At 40.1% G+C, this 24,659-nt stretch overlaps 1 protein-coding gene across 10 annotated transcripts in view; it reads left to right on the forward strand.

Moving 5' to 3' along the window:
* Positions 1–24,659, forward strand: part of SCMH1 (Scm polycomb group protein homolog 1) — a 188,144-nt gene that overhangs the window by 111,046 nt on the left and 52,439 nt on the right. Inside the window, exons 9-10 of one of the 10 annotated variants that reach the window (XM_089895192.1) lie at positions 6,222–6,225; positions 9,628–9,715. The exons of the other annotated variants lie outside the window; for them this stretch is intronic. Of the exons in view, the coding sequence (XP_089751318.1) occupies positions 6,222–6,225; positions 9,628–9,715 (92 nt within the window). The remainder of the gene's footprint in view (positions 1–6,221; positions 6,226–9,627; positions 9,716–24,659) is intronic. 10 annotated transcript variants of the gene reach the window in all.

A 24,659-nucleotide genomic window follows, 5' to 3' on the forward strand; every position in this document is an offset into this window, starting at 1 on the left:
TATCTTGGCTTATTTTCAGGCAACTAGCTTCTCATCTCTCTTACTCTTACTACTAGCCTGTTTCAGAGTTTGAGTAGTATCATTCTTGAGGTGCACAATCTGGCTTTGTAGATGAGCTGGAGTAACATTGTATTATATAAAAATACTTAACAAGCACGGTAGCATAATGGAAAAAGCATGTGCTTTGAAGTAAGATAGACTTAGATTTGAGGTCCAGCTCTGCCTTTTGCCAGTTGTGTGGCTTTGGTCAGTTAGTTCACCTCTCTAAACTTCAAAATTCCTTGTCTGTAAAAGAATACCTACTTCATAAAGTTACTGTGAAGAATAAATGAGATTACATGGGTAAAATGCTTACATAATATCTGACAAATACCAAATGCTGAACAAATGTTTTTACTGTATTACTGCTGCTATTATTATAGTTATTATATATTTATTATAACTACTATATAATATGCTATATTATCATTATAATACTATTATTAAAATAACCACTACCTATGGGAGAGTATATATAAAGTACTAGAATAGTACCACAGAGTAGCTGAACAGTCAGTGATATTTCTAATGATCATGATGTTGGAGATCATCCAGGATAGAGCTTGAGGTGGCTCTTTTTTTTTTTTTTTTTTTTTTGGCTGCATTGGGTCTTCGTTGCTGAGTGCGGGCTTTCCCTAGTTGTGGCGAGCGGGGGCTACTCTTCGTTGTGGTACGTTGGCTTCTCATTGCAGCGGCTTCTCTTGTTGCGGACCACGGGCTCTAGGCACGTGGACTTCAGTGGTTGTGGCTCGCGAGCTCAGTGGTTGTGGCGAATGGGCTTTAGAGCGCAGGCTCAGTAGTTGTGGCTCACGGGCTCTAGAGCGCAGGCTCAGTAGTTGTGGTGCATGGGCTTGGTTGCTCCACAGCATGTGGGATCTTCCCAGACCAGGGCTCGAATCCATGTTCCCTGCATCGGCAGGTGGATTCTTAACCACTGCGCCACCAGGGAAGCCCGAGGTAGCTCTTAATAAAGAAAATAAATAATAAGAATTTCATCCCCTCAAGTACTTGTGAGTCTCAGGGAATGGAAAGTCACCCTTCCTATCGTCTTTGGGTTTCTTTTCTAAACCTCTATCAAATTCACTCATTCAATTAGCCAGGTATTTATGTAGCACCCAACTGTGAGCCTAGCTGAGGATACAGCAGTTACAAGATGAAAAACGTTCATGAAGTGCTCTCATGACACTTCCATTCTAGAGGGATGAGATAGTCAATAAACATTTAAGTCAAGAAGTAAACAAGATGATTTCAGGTAGACAGTTTCTCCTAAGGAAATAAAGTATGATAAGAGTGTGACAGTAAAGGTGTGATTATGAAGAGAGTTACTTGTTTAACAGCTTTATTGAACATAATTGAAGTAAAATAAATGGCACATAAAGTATATAGTTTAAAAAGTTTTGACATATGTATATATCCATGAAACCATTACCATAATCAAGGTAATGAACATATCCATCATCCCCAAAAGTTCCCTTGTTCCTCTTTGTGGAGGGGGAGCTTTTTTAGATACAATTTTTTTTTAGGAAAAATTGTCTGAAAAGAGATATTTGAATTCAATGACAAGAAGAAGCCATCCAAGGAAAGAGAATTCCAAGTAGGCAGATGTGACAAACCTACAAGGGTGTTGAGACACGAATGAGTTTATTATGTTTCAAGGGCAGAAAGAACACTGCTCTGACTACAATGCACTGTGTGAGGGGCAAAGTGGCAAAATCGTGTAGGACCTTGTAAGCCAGAGTGAGAATTTGGATTTTATTCTAAACATAGTGGGGAATCATTAGAGGGTACTATGTAAGGGAGTAACAAAATCTGATTTACTTTTTTAAAAAATCACTTGTACTTGTATCCAAGAATACAAAAGAAACTTAGGACTCAACAATAAAAAAGATAAATAATGCAGTTGAAAAGATGGGCAGAGGACTTGAATATTTCTCCAAAGAAAATATACAAAAGGCCAATAAGGACTTGAAAAGATGCTCAGCATCTTTAGTCATTAGGGAAATGCAAATCAAAGCCACAATGAGATACCACTTAACACCCATGGGTATGGATATAATCAAAAGACAGACCATAACAAGTGTTGGCGAGAAATGTGGAGTAATTGGAACTCTCATACATTGCCGGTGAGATTGTAAAATGCTGCAGCCACTTTGAAAGCAGTTTGGAAGTTACTCAAAATGTTAAACATAGAGTTACCTGTGACCCAGCAAGTCCACTTGTGGGTATATACCCAAGAGAATATAAATCATATGCCCACACAAACATGTACCATGAACTTCACGGCAGCATTATTCATAACAGCCAAAAAGTTGAAATAGCCCAAGAGTTCATCTGATAAAAAGATAAATAAAATGTGTTACATCCATATGAAATATTTGGCAATAAAAAAGAGTGAAGCACTGATATATGCTATAACATAGATGTACCTTAAAAACATTATGCTAAGTGAAAAAGCCAGTCACAAAAGACCACACATTTGCAGTTATATGAAATGTCCAGAATAGGCAAAAACAGAGAGACAAAATACACTAGTGGTTTCTAGGGGCTTGCGGGGCAGGGGGAGGAAATGGTAAGTGGCTGTTAATGGGTACGGGGTTTCTTTGGGTGATGATGAATATGTTCTGAAGTCAGATGGGGATGATGTTTGCACAACTCTGTGAATCTACTAAAAACACTGAATTGTGCACTTTAAAAGGGTGAATTTTATGGTATGTGAATTACATGTCAATAAAGCTGTTACGTAAAACATCACTTGCGCTGCTTTATGGAGAATGGGTTGTGCCATGGTAACTGCAGAGGAGGAAAAGATAGGGTTGCTTGGATTAGGTTGGGGGCACTGAGTGGAGAGAACTTGAGATGGGGGCAGTGTAGGGGAGAGAAGACAGACTTCCTGCCTCAGGAAAGTGCTACTCCTCTATATGCTTCCAGAAACAAGTGCCCTGGGGTCAGTGTGAGAAATCCATTGCCCTCCCTCTGCAGACTCTGTGAGATAATCTCTCTGTGGAAGTAGCAGGAAGAGAAGTGCCTTAAAAGTGATAATGGAGTCATTTTTGCTTTCTTGAGACTAAAACAGGATAAGCCTTGGTGCTCCAGGGTATATTCAGTTAGTAGGTTGATTTTCTTACTTTCTTGCTTAAAGAACTCTGCTATTTTAACTGGTAAATCTCCTAGGGCAATTGGGCAGTTCTCAAAAGCCAAAGGAGCTTGAGAATCTTTGTGTTCAGAAATTACCGGACACGTATTTTTTTCTGACTGCATGCTATGCTGATAAGAAATACGGCACACCATGTGGCTGACGATCGCAGAGGTGTTTGCTGGCTCTTTCCTTCTCTTCAGTGTATCTCTGGAGATCTTAGATTTTTAACAGAAGGACCAGGCTTAGAAGGTAGGAGGTTCTTCCAGTTGGCATTTCCAGACCAGGTCCTTCGGTCATCATTCCAGCAGCTGGGTTGTTTCCTGCAACAACTCCCTCCTCCCACACCTCGTACCCTCAGTAGAGCTTATAATGTAGCTTTCAGCAATAGAACTTGGGCCATCTCAGTGTCCTGGCTAAGAAGCAAGTGATACAACGTGGAAAAAATGTGATTACTCAATTCATTTCACAAAACAAGATGTTCTCTATGTGTAAGCCTGTTCTCTTTCTAATCATACTGTCTCTTTCCTTTCTACCTTCTGGTCATTAGTGTGCAAATGTTAAAAAATTCAAGTATTATGCGATTGTTTCTTGCCCACAGTAAGTAGGAAAAATTCCAATATTCATTTGATGTTCTTTTACACACGTTATTTCTTTTTATCTTCTGCTAAATCTGAACTAGGTATTATTTTCAGATACATTTTATTTATGAGAAAAGCAAAGTTCAAAAGATTAAGTGACTTGGTTCTATTGATAGCTGAGTCTAGAGGGAGAGGCCATGGAGATCTTTTAGTAGGGCCATCACTTTGAGCCATATTACCTTCACACATCTTCCTGTATACTCTCCCCATTCTCCTTTGGGCTCTCTTCAAAGCTTCATTTGAGACCCTGGGTTTTGGCGTCCAGATCCTGATATGAAATAGGAAAGAAGCAGTGTAGCGTAACATCAGAGAATTGAAATGAAGCCTAGCCCCAGCTAGGGCACAAGCTTGTTTTATGTCTTTGAGCCAGTCATTCCTTGTCTTTGAGCAAGTCATCTAGTTTGAACTAGATGATCCTTGAGGGTCCTTCCACCCCTGTGTAGTGTACAGGTTCCTGACCTTGAGGATAGGTAACAGGTGACTCCTATGACTGTCTTCTACTTGATTCCAGTTCCATCAGCTCACCTCCCACCTAACTCTGCACTCCACCCACACAGGGCTCTGCCTCTCTAAGGGGACTCTGCACGCTAGCTGTTTCTCCTTTGTTAAGCCAGTAGGAATCCTTTTTTAGGTCCTAAACTCCTGGGCCAAGCCACTTCTGATGAGCAGCAAACGCCAAGCTTGCAACTAATGCAGGGCACTGGTTATAAAAGGCTGAAGGTTTTTTTTTAGCTGATCGCTTTTTTTGTGTGTGACTTAAAATAAAACTAAAACAGAGGCAAGCTTTACTTTTTAAAATTAAAAAACCAAATAAAGAGTTCAGTCCACTTGGCATGACTATAATGTTAATTAGGCATCTAATAATCTACTAAACTGCCCCCTCCTTTGCTGTGAGTTCAGGTGGGCAAGACAGTTTCAGATTATAGCTTAGCTTCCTGTGTAATGAGATCCAAGCTATTTCATTTTTTTAAAATATTTATTTATGTATTGGTTGTGCTGGGTCTTAGCTGAGGCACGTGGGATCTTCCTTGTGGCATGCAAACTCTTAGTTGCAGCATGCACCTGGGATCTGGTTCCCCAACCAGTGATCGAACCCTGCATTGGGAGCGTGGAGTCTTACCCACTGGACCACCAGGGAAGTCCCTGTATTTTTATTATGTGTTAATATATTATTATTCTGGATTATACATCAGTCTCTTTTGTCTTCACATAGTGTGAATTTGGTCTGGCTGCTCTCTATGCTGTTGCAAATATGATGGTCCAGTAGAGGTGCAGCCCTTGAGCACACCTGTTGGAGTAAATGGTCAGCCAGGCTTCCTTTACCCTTTCAGTCTACCCTTTCTACCTGCAGCATCATACGAAGAGAAAATTTTCAAAATCTGACTTACTGCTGTGGCTGAAATGCCGGAGAGTACTCTCTCTGACCTGGAGAGTAAGAATTTGATACTTAAAAACAAAACTCAGAATATCTCTTCCATTTTTTTTTTCTGTGAAACATTTTTTTTTTTTTTTTTTTTTGTGGTACGCGGGCCTCTCACCGCTGTGGCCTCTCCCGTTGCGGAGCATAGGCTCCGGACGTGCAGGCTCTGGACGCGCAGGCTCAGTGGCCATGGCTCACGGGCCCAGCCGCTCCGCGACATGTGGGGTCTTCCCGGACCGGGGCACAAACCTGCGTCCCCTGCATCAGCAGGTGGACTCTCAACCACTGCGCCACCAGGGAAGCCCCTTCTGTGAAACATTTTTAAAAGTGTGTCCCGTACTTTATGGATGGATGGTCTCTTTCTGTTAGAAAACTACATAGGAAACTATACTGTAATCACTTTGGAATTTTGGGTCAGAAAGAGGGTTGGTTAAATTGTAATCCTAAACTATGCAAGGAAAAACTAGGTAGAGGCAAGAATAACACAACTAAGGCTGTCACGAGGTCAACTAATGCGCTGATTTTCTTCAGCCAGCCATCAGTTCATTCAAGTTCTAAATATAAAGTCATGACTAAGTGCTAGTCATTGGATCGATTGAAAGGAATTTTGCCTTTAGAGTTTATAGTTTTGTGAGCATATAGACCAATGGAGAATTATGACTTTGCAGTAATAAAGTACAGAAGGGCCCCTAACCTAGATTGGAGGATTAGAAGTTGAAGGTCAGGGAAGGCTTTCAAATGAAGTGACATCTAAGCTGAAATATGAAGGATGGGGAGGTTGAGAAAAGAGTTGTAGCTAGCAGTGGGAAAGATGAGTGGAAGCCCAAGATTTTTTATAAAGTGTGATTGAGGACCTCAAAAATGTTTAAATGATTAGATTGTAGGATGTAAGGAGAGGAGTAGAAAGAAAGAAAGCTGGAAAGGAAGGCACAGGAAATATACAGCTTCCCTTATAGACCATTTTAAGGATCTGAGTCTTTTCCTTAAGAGCAGTAAGAGCCATTGAATGGGACTTAATCAGTAGAGTTACAGGTCAGATTTGTGTTTTAGAAGAACCATTCTGATAGCAATAAAAGGCTGGGTGGCTTCCAGAAGCTGGAGTCAGAGGTGTCAGTTAATAAGCTGTTATTATATTTCAGGTGAGAGGGAGAATTGAGGCAGAGACATTGTGGTGAAAAGATAAGATGGGGGGCATGGAGTATTCTTTGAATAAAGAAGCTAAAATGTGAGTTCTTAAAGTTTATTTTAACACCTATCACAACTATTTTATTTATTTAACAAAGTTATACCACTGCAACCTGTAAAATAATACTGGTTTTTCAGTATAAGGATTAATGAGGGAGCTAAAATTCTTCTTTCTACCATGTCTAGAAAGTTAGGATTCACTTCTGCTTGGAGTCCTCGTTAAGTGGAACTAATTTATTAACTTCATCTTTATATCCCCAGCACTTGGCACATAGGTAGTTATTCAATAATATCTGTTGAGTAAAATAGGTCATGCTGTATTTTCTGATTCCATTTCTGTTCATCATCTAAAGCCATTATTCACTCAGGTACAAAAGTGAGAGTGCTACTACAATTTTAACAGCAGACTGAAATTTATTTAAACTGTTTCTGTTTCTTAAATCTTGGAAACCTTGTGGCCAAAAATAAAAGTGGCAGAGGGCTCCCATCGCCAGAAAGGTATATCTTCGAACCCATATTCACTCACGTCTCTGTCACAAAACACATGTACACCTGGACTACCCCCTGCTCTTCCACCCAACTTGTTTTTCTGCTAAGCCACAACAAGCAGGAGAATGTCCTCTCTGCAGGAAGCTTCTGGCGGCCAGTATACCCCTCTCCTCTCCTGAGAAGCTGTGTACTAACCATGTCAGAAAAGGCGGGGGGGGTGTTGGTTAATAAGTGAAACAAATTCTCTGGTGCCCTTAATGAGGACAGCCACTTGGCTATTGGGCAATTTTTCCTTTTACCCTCTCAGACATACTAGTTCCAGGCCTTGCCTTTATTTAATATACCATTCCCTCCCTATACACATACACACACACGCACACACACACTCTCTCTCTCTCTCTCTCTCTCTGTCTTTCTGTCTCTCTGTCTCTCTGTCTCTCTGTCATTATTCTAGCTTTGGCCTTGTATTCTAATCACATTTAGAAACTCTGGCCTTTATTCATCCATCTACCCAACAATTGTAGAGCAGCCCCATATTAGCAGTGCTAGGTTCAGTGGAGATTTTAGAGAAGTACCTACTTCCCAGGTTGATTGAGTGACTGAACTGAGAAAGTGGGTGTGCAAATGTGTAGAACCATATAGCACAGAGTAGATGCCCCCTTTCTGTTAGTTATATCTGAATTTAGATGTCTAGACATCCCAAGAAAAGGGAACTGCACAGAGAGACACTTAAGTGCTCTATTTTGGTCAGGAAAAATATTTATGAGATGAGGTTTGTATGGTGAACTAGTACTCCCATAACTGCTTTTCTCTTGATTGCATGCTGATGGTACATAGCTAGAAATGGGAATATGAGGAAATGGAATGAGTGGCACTACGTTATGAAGCAGGCGATCTGGGCTCTCTCACTGATTCTAATTACATCTGCTTAAGGGACAGTAAAACCCCATGTCTCTCTTCCAGCTTCCTTAAGCTGCCCCTTGGCTCTGCCCAGTTCTCTCTCCTGCCTTCACCAACCACAGATGCCTGAGAGTGGTAGCAATTTTCTGGCACATATAATGAAACAACTGGCATCTCTCAAACTCCTGGAAATAGTGAGATGTGATGTAGGCAGTTCATAAATTTGACCACACCTGCTGTTTTCTTGGGAATACTTAGACCCATGTAGTTTTCTTTGGCAAGCCTTTATTAACACCTACTGTGTGCCAGCATCAATATATATCAACTTGCAAAATTCCCTATTTTAAATAAGTGTAGGTGGTTCTTAATAAAGTCATATTGGAAACCAGTAATGTAAACTCCTTGTGTAACATTTTTCCCCTTAATTCGCTAGATGGTTTTTTAAGGAGATACTACAGTTAGAAATAAGAATTTCTGAATCTCGATTATGACTTACGAGGAGACAAACAAAACGTAAACATTCATGTATATCAGGAGGATGAGGGGAACTGGGCAAACTCTTAGAGCAGAGAAGAACAGAAGATTATGAGGGTCATATGGCAAGAAGGCAGGAGTTTAACTGTAAGCTTTTTAGATAGATAGGCTTATGCTAAGGAAGGCTGGAGTGTATTCATTTGACTGCATGGCTGACTGGCAGGTGCTTCCTCACAATGTGCTTTTATGCCACCTATCCAAGTGGCCTAGACTTGACCAGACACGTTAGCAGACCATCTTCTGAGAATGTGTAGCCCTCCACTTGCTGAAATTGTTCCTGAATCCTCTTACCTATTGCCCCAGCCACTCCCTTGAGTTTCAGTAATATGAGGTTTTTGAAGGTGGCTCTGGTCCTATCATGCATGATTTTCTTATCCTTCTGTTTTTCCCACTCTCTACAGATTTATCAGCCTGAGAAGTCCCCAGGAAAACATGAGATGCCTTTATAGTTGCAGAGGTCCTCTATCCATGCTGTGGGAATAAGAGTCAGGAGGGAAAGAAGGAGCTAGATATGGGGAACTGAATGTGTTAACTCAGCTGGATAGGAGCAGGAGGCAACCCATGCTTTATTACGTGAACTGGAATTTAGAGCAGTGGAGTTCAGCCTGGGCATCAGCCCAGCTGGCAATACATAGCTGAACCCAGCCAAGTTGAGCAAAGCTAATAAGGAACACATCCTCTAAATTACTATGCCAAGACCAAGGATACACTGCTGTGAATGGAAACAAGATCCCAGTCCAGGAAACTGATAAACCAAATGGATTTCCCCCTGTTCTTTTTTTCTTTTCCATTGTTCATGTTCTGTGTCATGTAGACACACACACACACACACACACACACACACACACACACACACAAGCTGGACTTATATTTTATGAATCAGTTTCCAACTCCATATGCTGTGTTGTTGCTGCAGAGAGGAAAGATCTGATAATGAATTCTTTGGGGGCAGTTAAGATTCCTAACTAAGGATTACTGGAGACATAGAAGTCCTCAGTTCCCTGATGCCCTTCATTATTATAACTAGGCATGTTTAGTTCTTTATCTTTTCCTTTATTTGGGGATACTCTCTTGTTTATTGGTTTCAGAGTAACATAGTGGAAAAAGCATGGACTTTGTAGACTGAAAAATCTAGATTCAAATCCTAGCTTTAGCTGTGTGTCCTTTTGCAAGTCTTTTAACCTCTATGAGTTCAGTTTCTCCATCCTTAAAACAACCAAATATAATGGTTGTTTCAGGAAGAGATGAGGCACTTTTGTGATTCTTTGAGTTGCAAACTGAAGTAGCCACGTTTTTCATGGAACATCATCTTTACTTCAAAGAACAACTGACTCGAATATTTGGCAGACACTCTCTCCAAAATTAAGTGAGACAGTCACTTTAAGAAAGACAACCTGGGACTTCCCTGGTGGTCCAATGGTTGAGAATCCGTCTTGCAGTTCAGGGACGCCGGTTCAATCCCTGGTCGGGGAACTAATCCCACATGCCATGGGGCAACTAAGCCCACACGCCACAACTATTGAGCTCGCGCACCTAAACTAGAGAGCCCACACGCTCTGGAGCCCATGCGCCACAACTAGGGAGAGGCCCAAACACTGCAACAAAGAGCCTGCGTGCCGCAACTAAGACCTGACACAGCCCCCCAAAAAAAAAAAAAAAAAAAAAAAATATATATATATATATATATAAAAGACAACATATAAGCATTTGCTGTAAATGATAAATTTAAACTTACAAGTGAATATTAGAATTTTGGAAAACTTGTATCCACCAACATGAGCTTAACATCTTCCCAATATGTAAAGAATTCAGAGTCATTCTTTACCATGTCCTCTCCCATCTAGAAGTGACTTTGGTTAAGATTCAGCTAGTTGCCTTAGTGTTAAATATGAGATGTCAGGAAAGTAAAAAGTCACAGGATCCTAGAATCTCAGGGTTAGAGGAAACCTCAGAAGTCCTCAAATTCAACCTCCCACCTAATTCCTTGAGAGCATCCCCTGTAAATACTCATCTATCCCTTACTTGAATTCTTCCAGAGACAGGGAGACTATGTACCCTCCCAAAGGAGCATATTCCTTCCATTTGCGATAGCTCTAATGGCTAAAAGTGTTCTTTTTTTTTTTTATTTTGAGGTGAAATCTGCTTTCCCCCAGTATCTATCTGTTGGCTCTAATTCTGTTTCTCGTTTCACTTGAAACCTTTTCAGAGGACTCTTGATACTCTTGTTCCTCCAGGTCTTTTTTCTTCAGGTATTTCTGAGATTGTATAGTTTCTAAGGTCCTCATCATCTTGGACTCTCTTCTTGATCCGCTTTGGTTGACTGTGTTGTTCCTAGAGCGAGCTCCACACGTCGGGAATGGTCCAGCTAGTGCAGAATAGAGTGGCACTCCCGCTTCCCTTAAAAGGGAACTATACTGTGACTTAACTTGTTAAAGATAAGGGATTGCAATTTTTTTTATTTTTATATTCTCAAATGGTCACAGTAGATGTTTAATGTTACCCCTTATCTAGTCTCAGCACAAATTGAACCAAACTTCAGGACATAATGGCCATGTTAGGTAAGGGGATTTTCTAGTAAATCTTTTTTTTTTTTTTTGTACTGAGGGGTAAGGTGGTAATTCAAAAGATTTAGAAAGTGCTTTTACAATTATCTTTTATGACAGTACCCAAGTTGTGATAAACCAAGTATTTCCCTCAGTAAAAGTTTTCATCAGATAGGAGGATTCCTCTTTTTTCTCCATGATAATTTTTCTTCATTCAAATCAGTAAGGGACTTCCCTGGCGGTCCAGAAGCTGGGACTCCACGCTTCCACTGCAGGGGCCATGGGTTCAGTCCCTGGTCGGGGAACTAAGATCCTGCATGCCATGCAGCGCAGCCAAAAAAAAAAATTAAATTAAATTAAATTGAGTTTTTAAAAAATCAGTAAGAATCATATAGTATCTACTCTGTAGAAACATGGAAGCCTGCCTTTAGAGCTGAATTCACTCACGTACATGTGGTCAATATTCACAGTATACTGTATAGCCAGAATTATTTGGAACTTTCCATGGAAAAGAATGTAGGTCACACCTACTGTATAGCACAGGGAACTCTACTCAATATTCTTTAATAACCTAAATGGGGAAAGAATCTGAAAAAGAATGGATATGTGCCTATGTATGGCTGAATTGCTTTGCTGTACACCTGAAACTAACACAGCATTGTAAATCAACTATACTCCAATATAAAATTTTAAAAATTTTAAAGATTGGATTTAAATCATAACCTCAATTGTAAATTTTCTACAAAAAAAGGAATATAGGTCACAAAAATATATAACCTTTTTTGTATCTGCTTTTTTGTATTAGTACTATGTTAAACTAATTACTTTTTATAATGTTTTTTAGAAGGATGTTTAATGAGCACCATCTTAATAAGAACAGAAGTTAGGGACTTCCCTGGTGGTCCAGTGGTTAAGAATCCGTCTTCCAGTGCAGGAGATGTGGATTCGATCCCTGGTCAGGGAACTAATATCCCACATGCTGAGGGGCAACTAAGTCCACGCGCTGCAACTACAGAGCCCACGCGCTCTGGAGCCCGCGCACCACAGCTAGAGAGAAGCCCACGCACTGCAACGAAGAGCCCACGCACTGCAAGGAAAGATCCAGCGTGCGGCAACTAAGACCAAACACAAACAAAAATAAATAAATAAATATTTTTGAAAAAAGAGAAAGGAAACCCATACGAGGTCTCAAATACAGCAGACACTTTGATACATTATCTTAGTAAGTCTCGCAAACCCACTGTGGGGTTTATAGTATTTAACTTTGTTTTACATATGAAGAGACTGAGGTTCAGGAAGTTTCCCAGGAGGAATAAGAACTAAAATTTGTTGAGTCCCTGGGTCATATCAGACCAGTGCTTATCACATCCATATCCTCAAACTTTATCTCAGCTAAACCTCACAATAACTCATAGCTCAGAGAGGTTGAGTGATTTGCAAGGATTTGAACCTAATCGTTTCTGACTTCAAAGTCCTTTTCTTTCTATTATACCACACTTCACTTCTCTATGCCTCAAAGGAGGTTTAGAGATAACCAGTAGGTAAATAAGTCTGAGATAATTGTGAATAAGATTGAGTGAGTTAATGAATGTTAAGGTACTTTGAGAATTTTAAAGTGTGATTCTCAGGTGAAGGGTTTCCATCAGTGATTTTGGAAAAGCATAATGAAATCTACCAGAAACTCCAGGGTGCTTTACCCCAGCAACTGGGGATTTGGATGAGTTTGAAATGTGTGTTGGGAGTAGAATGAGAAAGATCAAGAGTGGGAAATAGATCCTTTAAAGCACCAATAACTAGTTACTGTACATCTGGACAAGAAAAGTCAGTTTTCTAGGCTAGTCACTGCCAGCTGTTCAGTCATAGAAAATGAAATACAATAGTTCTCACAGGAGAAGTCATTCATAATTGAGTGGAAACACCTGTATATATAGTTGTTCAATCAACTGTGCCAGTTGAGGTATTCCTAGTAGGAAATTTAACCTTCATGGAAATAAAAGGGATTGGAAAAGTCATCTAAGGGCACTGGTAGGACCCCTCCCCCCCCAAGGATAGTTGGAGTACCTGCAAGTTTCTCTGTCCTTTCTTCCTACTGCTGGTATAGCGACTGGTAGTCTGGCTTTCTGCTTCATACGGGCCTGGAAGCCTATTTGGTTGGGGGCTTGTGGTGCCTGTCTGGTCACTTGTGCTTTTTAGTGACAATGTATCACCACACCTTTTTTTTTCTTTTTTCTCATATTTGTTTATGTGTGTTTTTGTTTTCAAAATTATGTTAACGTATCTCAAATAAAATAACACTCTTGACTAACTTGGCGGAAGCTAATCCCCAACCCCGTCAAAACAAATAAAAACTGTTAATTTTATTTTCCACATTAACATTGAGGAGTAATTGGATTTTTTTTTAATCTTTCCCAGTAATATCTGTTGGCCTACACCTGGCTTTCCGTGAAATATATGATGCCAAAAATTGAGAATTCAGTAAGTTCATTCAAAAATACTTACTGAGTTTCTAATGTGTGTTGGCCAGTATGCTAGGTACAGCAGGGAGTATAATTTTATTAGAGGAGATGAGATATAGATAAATAAAATATAAGGTAGAAGCAGTTGCTCATTTGACTTTCTTCTACATCCTGTTTATTTTTTAGAACCATAGAATTCTCATAAAACTTTCAAAATGGAAGGACCTTTTTAGAGATCTGCTAGCTGTGTGACTTTGAACAAGTTATTTAACCTCTCTTAGCCTTAGTTTCTTCATTTGTGCGTTGGAGGCAATAATAGTTCCTACACACATGGTTGTTGTAAGGAGTTAAATGAGTTTGTATATTAGAACAACAGCTAGCACATACTAAGCTCTCAAGAAATGTGTATCATTTTATAGTCTAAAGCTGTTATTTTATAAATAAAGACATTGAGACCCAGGAAGAGTAAGTCACTTCATCAAGTTTTATTTGGGTTAGCTATCAGATATGTTGTTTGTATGATGATAAGTAAGGTGAATTTTTCATTGGTAGTATTCAAAAGTTTTAAGTTTTTGTGTATTATAAAAACAGGTGCTTATAAAATTGTATAAGGTACAATTTATACCTTACTGACTTAAGGTAGTGGCAGGTGGGGCTGGAGTGAAAGAAATGAATTTGAGACATTCAGAGGACAATTCTCTGGGAAAAGGCATTTTCTTTTCTGAGCTACAGTCCTTTATGCTTTTAGTGTTAGAGAATCTTAGAACTGCAAGCAGACTAAAATGCTAGGGAGATGCTAAGGAAACCATGGATTTGATGTCAAACTAGAATAAACTAAATGGAATAAATGCAGAGTTGGAGATAGACTGTATTATCAGCAGAACGTGCCATATCTAAACATAGGAAGGTATAAAACCCAGGAAACTAAATCTGAAATCAGTCAACAGCTGCAAATCAAGAAGACCAGTTGTCCAGATGAATTTGTGATGAAAGATACACTTTCTCCCAACCTTAAACGGCACAGTACCCTGAGCCAGATTCTGACAGCTAACTTGATTTCCAGATCAAGCACCGTTTATTTCAAGGGCTGAAATAACTACTGCACATCCATTATTTTAATTAATATATACTTACCTTTTGTATACTTAGACATATTGCACATTGCTAGTTTTGGAGCAGAATTGAAGGTTCTCAGAGTGATTAAAAACTAGCAAGTGAAGAAATAGGCATTTCTTTTTTTTAAATGTTGCTCAAATTTTTCTTTAATAAAGAAAAATCAAAGGAATTATTTAACAAATATGATCAAATGACAAAGATGATTTGTTTAGGAATCCTAAGGGTAGCAGAGATGTATGTTAAGAGAGTACCACCATAAATATATATATATATATATGTATATATATATATATATTCTATGACTAGAAAATGTTTCAAGAGAAAAATATTAATTCTAATTCAGTAAGAAAAGTTTCATATTTCTTTTTAATCACAGAGACTGTAAACTAGGTTAAAAGGCTAGAAATTGCTACTCACGTGTGGAACCCCTATCACAGCTGGTCCCAGATACTGCCCACATTACCCCCTGTGAAATGGAAAGCATCAGAGTAGTTTCATACTAATTATTAGCATGAGAGGGATGAGCAAAATGTGGGGAGGGGGAGACAGGACACTGACCTGTCCACACTCTTTAGCGACTCAAGTGGGCTCACTTTGGTCTTAGGACAGGATTCCCATTGGCTGTATCTTCTACTAGAACAGTGATTTAGGGTCCACAACAAACAGGATCAGAAACATCGTTCTGCCTTAGGTACCCCGTGGCACTTTCCTCTTTCCCTTTCTCTTTCTAACCCTCCCCAATCTATTCTGCACTTCTGCCTCCCACAGAGCAGCAGAAAGGCGAAAAGGCTCTAATGTTTGTTGGCCACTATGTGGCCAGCACCATAGTGGTCCCACCATATTGTTATTTCGTATAATCTTGACAGTAACACATTAGGTAAGTACTATTATCTGTTTTACAAATGAAGAAACTGCACTGCAAAGAAATGAAGTAACTTCCTCAGACTCACACATTATGTTCAAATGTCCATGGTTCCAGCTCTAGCTTAGCCATTAACTTCCTGAAAGATCATAAGCAAGTATTTTTTCCCTATAATCTTTAGTTTCTCCATCTATCCAAAAAAGGAGATTAAACTAGATGATAATGTAAGCTCCCTTCCAGCTCTTAATATATTAAGATTCTGTTTGGGGCAAATTATCCAGTTAGCTACTGGAAAAGGCATAAGAGGTTAGTGTCTATTTGTTCATAAAATTGCTATTGTTACTGGACCTAGTCAGTTAATCTGAATTTCCCACCTTCCCCGTTTCCTTTGCCATTGTTAGCAATTTGTATATTTTATTCTGATTTTCATTCTTTACAAATAGTTCTTTGAAATACAGTTTAATTACACTATATGTTAAATTTTATATTGTTTGTCACTTAACATTATATCATCTGCCCTGTTCCACAGTCTTATGGCCATCATTTTTAGTGATTACATAATTTGGTTGAATGGATACACAGTTGTTTGCCTAATTATTCCCTTAGTTTGATAGTCCAAAATTCTCTTACAGTAGTGCTATGAAAAAAATATTTAAGCATTTTTCAATTCTGAGGAACCTATCCTTAAGATAGGTTCCCAGAAATACAAGTCAAAGAAATTGAATACTTCTAAGGATCTTGGCTGCACAGAGCCAAATCTGCTCATTTTTAAAATATACATTTGTGTGTTCAACCAAGAACCTTCTGCTTAAAACCAACCAGAAAACAGCATCAGAATGACTTTTTTTTTCTTCCAGCGTGTATTTGGATAGGAAACCCAGAGCCAAGGAGCTAAGAGATCATCATTTTTATATACCAATTACAGTGTTCCTACAATAGAAGTTGTTGCAAACCAGAAAAAAGTAGGTAAAATATTTTGCCACTTTTCTACCATTCCACATGTGTGCTGCCTTTTGGAAATAGGCTTTACTCAGAGTCGACTACGGAACTTGAAGTATTCCCTGGGGAAGGGAATGCACATAGTAGTCCAAGGCCTGTGCCAGAAACTTTGGGGACTATGTGGAATGTAGATTAGCCTGTTCTTGGAGTTTTTAACCCTGCTAGGGAATTTAGACATGAACCACTAAAAAAGCAATCTAAGCAAACCAAAATTCTAGAATCAAATGCCAGATTATGGGTTACATTCATTCACTCAATTAAGATTTATTGAGCACCTACCATGTATAAAGGAAAATTCTAGGAGGTGGAGATAACAGCATTGTCATTTTATGCTAGTTGGGAGAGACAGAAAATAATCAAGTAAGCAGTGATAATTTCTCTGTGGAAAAAGAGGGAAATGGAAAGTGCCAGGGGTTGGGGTATGGGAGGCAGGGGGTAAGTGGAGGTATTATTTTATACAGAGAGATCAGGAAAAGCATTGCTGAAAGGTACCATGGTACCATATGGATATCTGAGAAAAAAAAAGTTCTTTCCTGGCAAAGGGAGATGCAAGTTTAAGTGCACAAAACCAATAGAGTGTTTAGTGCAGCAGTTCTCCAACTGTGGTCCTTGGATCACATCCCCAAGACGCTTTCACAGGATCTGAGGTCAAACAATTTTCACAGTAATACTGATTCTATTTGTCTTTTTCCCTGGGTTTTTGTTTACATTGATGGTATAAAAGCAATGGTGTGTAAAACTGCTGGCAACTTGGTACAAATCAAAGCAATGACACTAAACTGTAGTAACAGTAATATCTTTCACTGGCATACATTGCAGGGGGAAAAGAGAAGCCAGGTTCGCTTAAGATGTCCTTGATAGGGCTTCCCTGGTGGCGCAGTGGTTGAGAGTCCGCCTGCAGATGCAGGGGATGCGGGTTCGTGCCCCGGTCCGGGAAGATTCCACATGCCGCGGAGCGGCTGGGCCCGTGAGCCGTGGCCGCTGGGCCTGCGCATCCGGAGCCTGTGCTCTGCAATGGGAGAGGCCGCAGCGGTGAGAGGCCCGCGTACCGCCAAAAAAAAAAAAAAAAAAAAGATGTCCTTGATAAAGCAGCAAAATTTGTTTATATCATATTCCAACCTTTGAGGAGACTCAAAGGTTGCAATTTGATCAGTTTTATCAAGTTTGATTCATTTTGTCAAATTTCAATCTTTTTAATATTCTATGTGAGGAAATGAGAAGTATGGATAAAACAGTTCTGCTGCATACTGAAGTACTGTGGCTGCCTTGAGAAAAAGCACTTGTAGGGCTTCCCTGGTGGCGCAGTGGTTGAGAGTCCGCCTGCCGATGCAGGGGACACGGGTTCGTGCCCCGGTCCGGGAGGATCCCACATGCCAGGGAGCGGTTGGGCCCGTGAGCCATGGCCTCTGAGCCTGCGCGTCCAGAGCCTGTGCTCCACAACGGGACAGGCCACAGCAGTGAGAGGCACGTGCACTGCAAAAAAAAAAAAAAGATGTTGGCTTTAGGTATATGTATTTTATCTTGTTAAGGAAGTACCAGCTCTTCTTAATTTTCTTGAGTGTTAAATTTTGTCAAAAGCTTTTTCAGTATGTATGGGGATAGTCATCATATGATTTTTCTCCTAAGACCTGTTACCAATATAACTAATCACTATGGGGGGGTACAGAAATATTTATAGCTTAGTATGACAGGTGTATTATGGTTATATAGAATAGTATCCTTATTATTCTGAAGAGATACATGTTGAAGGAATGGCAGACCATAAAAATGGAGCACAGAGAAATTTGCCAAAATGATATAAGAGTTTAGTTTCAGAAACAGAATTATGTTTGCTATATCCTGGGCCACTGTTCTTTTTACTGTACCACAGTTCATTGGGATGTGAATGTTAGGGGTTTATTTTATGCTTTCCTTCCCTGATTTCTTCTCATCTTTTGGTTTGGGAATCTTCCAGAAGACTGGCTTTATGTATAATTTTTCCTAAGACCCCAAGTCTCTTGGTCTTTTCCTCAAATATACTTGGCTGTATTTAATTTGTTGCTGGTTATTTAGTGCCAGAGAGAGCTGTCATATGTTTCCATGGAAACAGCTATAAGCTTTCATTCCTTATGTCTTATTCCTCAGGAAAGTATTTGTGATTAGCTTCCCTGTTTCCAGACCACCTTTGGGCTGACTTCACACATTGACTTCACACATTTTAACACACACACCTTCTCTTCTTCCTTCCCACCACCACCAATTTGATATGTTTTCACGAACTACTAATACGTGCTTGGCAGAACTTTGGTGCTGAGATACATGCCATGTAACTTTGGGCATAGGGTCCCTTTGGGATATCAAGATAGACGAAAGAGTGGTATAGCTGAAAGCAAAATACAAGCCAAGATCAGATCCTAGGAACCCTAGGCTGCTCACCAAAGCCAAGTGTTGGAGAGTAGATCACAGAGCAAGCCAAGTACAGGAATCAGGCATCAGCAAATCCTAGAACCCAAAGTCAGTTAGAAATGAGAACCACCAAGGGCTAATGACAAATTGCAAGGAACATATAAAACACATGGAGGAAGCCCAGATGATGTTTTCCAGACATTGCTCTACTAGTATGGGTCCAGCAGACCTGCTATTGCAGGTTTGAAATGGATATGGTACTCCTAGCACTAAAAAAGTATGCTCTCGTTAAATTATATAGCTAGTTGGAAAGACAAGACTTAAGAGTAGTGAAAATAATTAGAGAATGAACAGCTTCCCCTCCTAGTCCCCCAAGATGTGAAGTTATGTTAATGTAGTATACAGCCAAAATACTAATAGATTCATGAGGCCATCCTGCAAATTAAACTTGGAATAGCTAAGAGTTTGAAAGGAAACAGGCAGAACTGAGAGGTCAAACAATAAGCAGTAGAGTAGATGTAGACCCAATATACTGATGGAAAGAGTGTGTTTGTCTGAGTGAGAATGCTCCTGCATGAGTGGGGAAAGAGTATTGGACAAGGGATCAAGAGACCTGAATTCTTTATCTACCTCTGCTGTCACTTTTCTTCTAGAGGAAATGCTTGCAATTTTTTTAAAAAACAATTTAATTTCATCAAAAGTCCAAGACCTCAAGAGAAATTTAATGAGAACATGTGTATGTTTGTCTAATTGCTCTGAGGGTTAAGAAAACTGAAGGAAATAAACACTGGTTGTGGAGCTCATATGTCTTGGGCACTTTACTATAACTTCCCATATAATTTTCAGACAACACTGTGAATGAAATTACCTCCATTTTCCAGAGGAGACAGTAGGCTCAGAAATGTGAAATGATTTATACAAAATCATACCACTTGCTGGTGGCAAGACTGAAGATGGAAAACAGGTTGTTCTGATTCCAAAGCCCACGAACTTTTCACTAAGTCTGACTTTTGAATCATGCCAGTCTTTTACTAGACTCTATCCATCAATTTATTGTTTGCCAATATTTTTGCACCATAAAAGAGAGCTGCTAACATATAGAAGAACAGGCTGAGTAGGAGAATAATTATGGTAGTTACCATTTACTGAGCATCTACTATGTGATAGGCACTGTGCAAGATAGTTTACATTATTCTGCTTCTTACGGTGTTGGGGTAAATATTATTAATCCCAAGTTTTTTTAAATGCCCAGAGAGTTTGTGACTTTCCCAGTGTCATGCAACTAGTATATGGTAGAGCTGAGATTTAAATCCAAGTCTTTATGACTCCAAAGCACAAGCATTAGCCATCGACCCAGGTTAAATTGGAATGATTAACTGTGAAGAAAGCTCTAAAAAAATATCAGGTGCACACCCACATCCATGTTCCAAACAGGTCTTTGGATTTGAATGGATTGCACTTAAGGGGCCAACAGAACACATTCAAAGGGAAGGGTCCAGTATCGCCATTGATTGCCCAGAGGCAGGTTTTGGAGAACAGCATACAGAGGCTGTGGCACAGTTTATGGTGCCAGTCTTGTTATTATAATAGATGAAAAGTCCCTGCTCCTATCAAAGGCCAGCCCCTCCACTTTTTCTCTTGATTTCATCCTCTCTTGCCTCTCTTTCATCTGTCTCACTAGTTTCCTCCTCAAACCTCTCCTTTCTGAAACATCCTCGTCAGCATACAAACATGTTCTATCTCCAGTCTTTCAAAATTCTCCCTTGACGGGCTTCCCTGGTGGCGCAGTGGTTGAGAGCCTGCCTGCCGATGCAGGGGACACGGGTTCGTGCCCAGGTCCGGGAAGATCCCACATGCCGCGGAGCGGCTGGGCCCGTGAGCCATGGCCGCTGAGCCTGCGCGTCCGGAGCCTGTGCTCCGCAACGGGAGAGGCCACAACAGTGAGAGGCCCGCGTACCACAAAAAAAATAAAATAAATAAAAAATAAGATAAAATTCTCCCTTGACTTTGCATCTCTCTTCCAGCTAATGCCCCATGTCTCTGGAATTTCACAGTGTATTAATTTCCTGTTGTTGCTGTAGCAAGCGACAACAAACCTAGTGGCTTAAAACAACACAGACTTATTAGTTCTGTAGCTCAGAAGTCTGAGTGAGATCATTCGTTTCTCTGTTCTAGTTTTACAGGGACAAAATCAAGGTGTTAGCCAGCCTGAGCTTTTATCTGGAGGCTCTGAGGAAGAATCACGTTCAGGCTCACTCAGGTTGGTGGAGGAGGATTCAGTTCCATGCCATTGTAGGCTTGGGTCTCCATGTTCTTGCTGGCTGTTCGCCAGGGGATACTCAACTCCTAGAGGCTGCTCACATTCCCTGGCTTGTGGCCTCTTTCATCTGCAAAGTCAGTAAGAGTAGGTTGAGTCCTTCTCACACTTTGAATCTCTCTGCTCTCCTGCTTCTGCTTCCCTCAGGCTTCCAGCTAGAGAAGGTTCTCAGTTTGTAAAGATTCACATGATTAGATTGAGCCCACTTGAATAATCTACGATAATCTCCCTATTTTAAGAGTTCAACCTTAATTACATCTGTAAAATCCCTTTTGCCATGTAAGTAACATATTTACAGGCTCCAGAGATTAGTGTGTGGACATCTTTGGAGGGCCATTCCACGCAGTAAAACTTAAAAAAAAAAAAAAAAAACCTGGCCTATAGTCACTATTTCTATTTCCATCTTCCATTCACTCCTTAGAACTCTCCAATTGCTCTTCAGGCCCCACTGTTCCAGAGGAACTGCCCTTATGAAGAACACGGCAACCTCCATGTTGACAAAGCCTGCTCTGCCCTCATTTTGCCCAGTCTCTCCGTAACTTCCAGCACAGTTGATCAGTCTCTCCTTCCTGAAACACTACCTTCTCTTTGTTTCTGGGATGTTACACTCTGTATATTTTCAACTCCTGTCTCACTAAGTATGCCTTCTCAGTCTCCTTTGGCTTGGGTTCCCCCACTTTTTAGCCCCTAGTTGTTGGAGTGTTCCAGGGCTCAGTCCTAGACCCTCTCCTGTACTCTTCTATATGCTCTGTCTCCTCCCAAATGATTTCAGTCAGTCCCATGTCTTTATATTACTGTCTATATGCTAATTACTACCAAAATTATATCTCTACCCTTGACCTTTCTATCGAATTCTAGACTCGTTTATTTGGCTACCTACTTATCTCCAGATATCTACAAGTCATTTAGCACATAATAGGGCCAAAGCAGATTCTTTTTTTTTTTTTTTTTGCGGTACGCGGGCCTCTCACTGTTGTGGCCTCTCCCATTGCAGAGCACAGGCTCCGGACGTGCAGGCTCAGTGGCCATGACTCACGGGCCTAGCTGCTCCGCAGCATGTGAGATCTTCCCGGACCAGGGCACAAACCCGTGTCCCCTGCATCGGCAGGTGGACGCTCCACCACTGCGCCACCAGGGAAGCCCCCAAAGCAGATTCTTGATACCCAACCTGCCGCCTCCCAAACCTCCTATTCCTCTAGTCTTCCCCATGTTGGTAAATGATCAAAAACCTAAAATTCATCCTGAATTGCTCTTTCCCTTCCCTCTGCCATCTAGTTTAGTGGTGCTGTCAGCTCTACTTACAAAATGTATCTTGTATTTATTCACCTCTTTTACCCTCATGTCTATCACATTAATCTCAGACACCATCATCTCTTGCATGGACTTCTACAGTCAGCATCCTAACTGATATCTCTGCTTCCATTATTGCCCTCCTATAGTCCATTCTCCACAGAGCGTCCAGGGTGATCTTTTTCAAAAGTAAATTAGATCATGTTCTTTCTGTGATTCAGAAGGCCCTACATGATCTGACCCCACCTGTTTTTATGACTTCATCTTATGCCATTATTTCCTCTCTTCACCCTGCTTCAGTCTCTCTGGTCTCTTTGTTTCTTAAACAAGTCAATTTCATTATTTTCTTGGGACCTTTACACCTGCTGTCTCCTCTGCCTGGAGCACTCTGCCCTAGATCCTCACATGCCCAATGCCTTCTTGTCATGCCAGTCAGTTCAAATGTCACCTCTCAAAGAGCCTTTCTTGACCATCCCTCAGTCACTCTCTATCACACTGCTGTTTTTACTTTCTTCATAGCACTTACCATTCATTGAAATTACCTTTTTATTTATTTATATTCCTGGATTATACTGAAGAGCCTACCACATAATGTATTCTCAATTTAGAATGTTTGTTGGAGGAATGAATGAACAAGTAAGTGAAAGAATGGATCTTGAGTTAGTAAAAGGGAATCTTAATATGATGAAAAGAGCAAGGACTTTAGAGTTAGACATTCTGGATTTAAGTTTCAGACCTGCCTCATTCCTTATGGGACGTTGGCCAAGTTACTCAAGTTGAAGTTGCCTCATCAGTTAAGTAGAGATAATATACACTTCATAGGAAGGACTTCAGAGCTCATTGTTTTACTGCCAGTACATACTACTATTTATGCACCCTAGTAAAGTTTATTAACGGTAATCATTGTCCATACTGCCATTGCAGATAGTATGGCACCACCTTCATAGTAGGTGCTCAATAAATGTTGGAGTAACTTTGCTTAAAGGAACTATCATCAAGGGACACCCATTTGTAAACTACTTCCTTTCTCCATTCTCGGTCTTAACAGTTTCTGTCTGCCCTTTAGTGACATTATTGATCATTATAGTGTCCAAGGAAATAAGATTAGAGATACACATATGCTCATGTATCAGAAGAAGTTTATCAAGGAGGGGAGATCAGTTATACACATCTTTATGTGCTACTACCCTAACTTAGATGAGCTTCTGCCTTTAGAGTGAACCTCATCATTACCTTTGCCACATGTAGAGTCATGGTACCTACCGTTTGTCTGTTGGCAGAGTCTTTACGTATTAGAGCTGGAAAGTTCCTTAAATGTCACGTGGACTCTTCTCAAGCTGACTCCAGCATCTGTTTCACTTCTGTGGACTTAAGGCACACAGAAGTACCCACAAGTCCTCATATAACCATGCTTTTTTAGTTCCATGCCTTTCTACATACTGTCTCCTCTGTCTGAAGTACCCTACTCACCCTCCACCCTTGCCCTTTCCTAATGCAAGAACCATTCATTCTTCAAAGATTAGTTAAGGGAGTTCACTGGTGGCCTAGTGTTAGGATTCCAGGCTTCCACTGCCATGGCCCAGGTTCAGTCCCTGGTCGGGGAACTGAGACTTTACAAGCCACATGGCGCAGCCAAAAAATTAAAATGTCACTTAATTTGAAATCACACCTGACAAGTCTCTCTTGCCTGTCTCCTTTGCTCCCTGTCCTTCCCTGGCAGTTAGCCACTCCCTCCTTCAGGTTCTTATAACCCGATGTGTGTATACATTTTGAATCTTTTCTGGAATTTTTTATTTTGACATGATTTCAGCTTTACAGAAAAATTGCAGCAGTGGTACAAAGAATTGCCATATACCCTTCACCAAGATTCTCCAATTATTAACATTTTATCACATTTGCATTATTAGTCTCTCTCAATACATAATACATATTTTTTCTGAACCATTTGGCGATGACTTGCATACATAATGTCCCTTTACTATTAAAGACTTTAGTGTATGTTTTCTGAAAACAAGGGCATACTTTTCTCTAGACATAGTGCTAGTGTTAAAATCAGAAAATTAATATTGATATAGTATTAAGAGCTAATCTACAGACCTTCTAGTTATTAAAACCAGAAAATTAAAGGCAGTATAGTACCAATAGCTAATCAATAAACCTTATTCATATTTTGCCAATTGTCCCAATAATATCCTTTCAGGAAAAGAAAATTCTGGATCATGAGTTGTACTTGTCATGTCTCTTTAGTCTCCATTCATCTGGAACTGTTTTCTGTCATTCTTCCTTGTCTTTCATGACCTTAATATTTCTTTATAAATATTTGTCCAGTTATTCTATAGACTGGTTCTCA

This window comes from Delphinapterus leucas, chromosome 1 (assembly GCF_059928025.1).
Source record: "Delphinapterus leucas isolate spDelLeu-1000000601 "Yukka" chromosome 1, BTC_Dleu_Yukka2, whole genome shotgun sequence".
Taxonomy (NCBI): domain Eukaryota; kingdom Metazoa; phylum Chordata; class Mammalia; order Artiodactyla; family Monodontidae; genus Delphinapterus; species Delphinapterus leucas.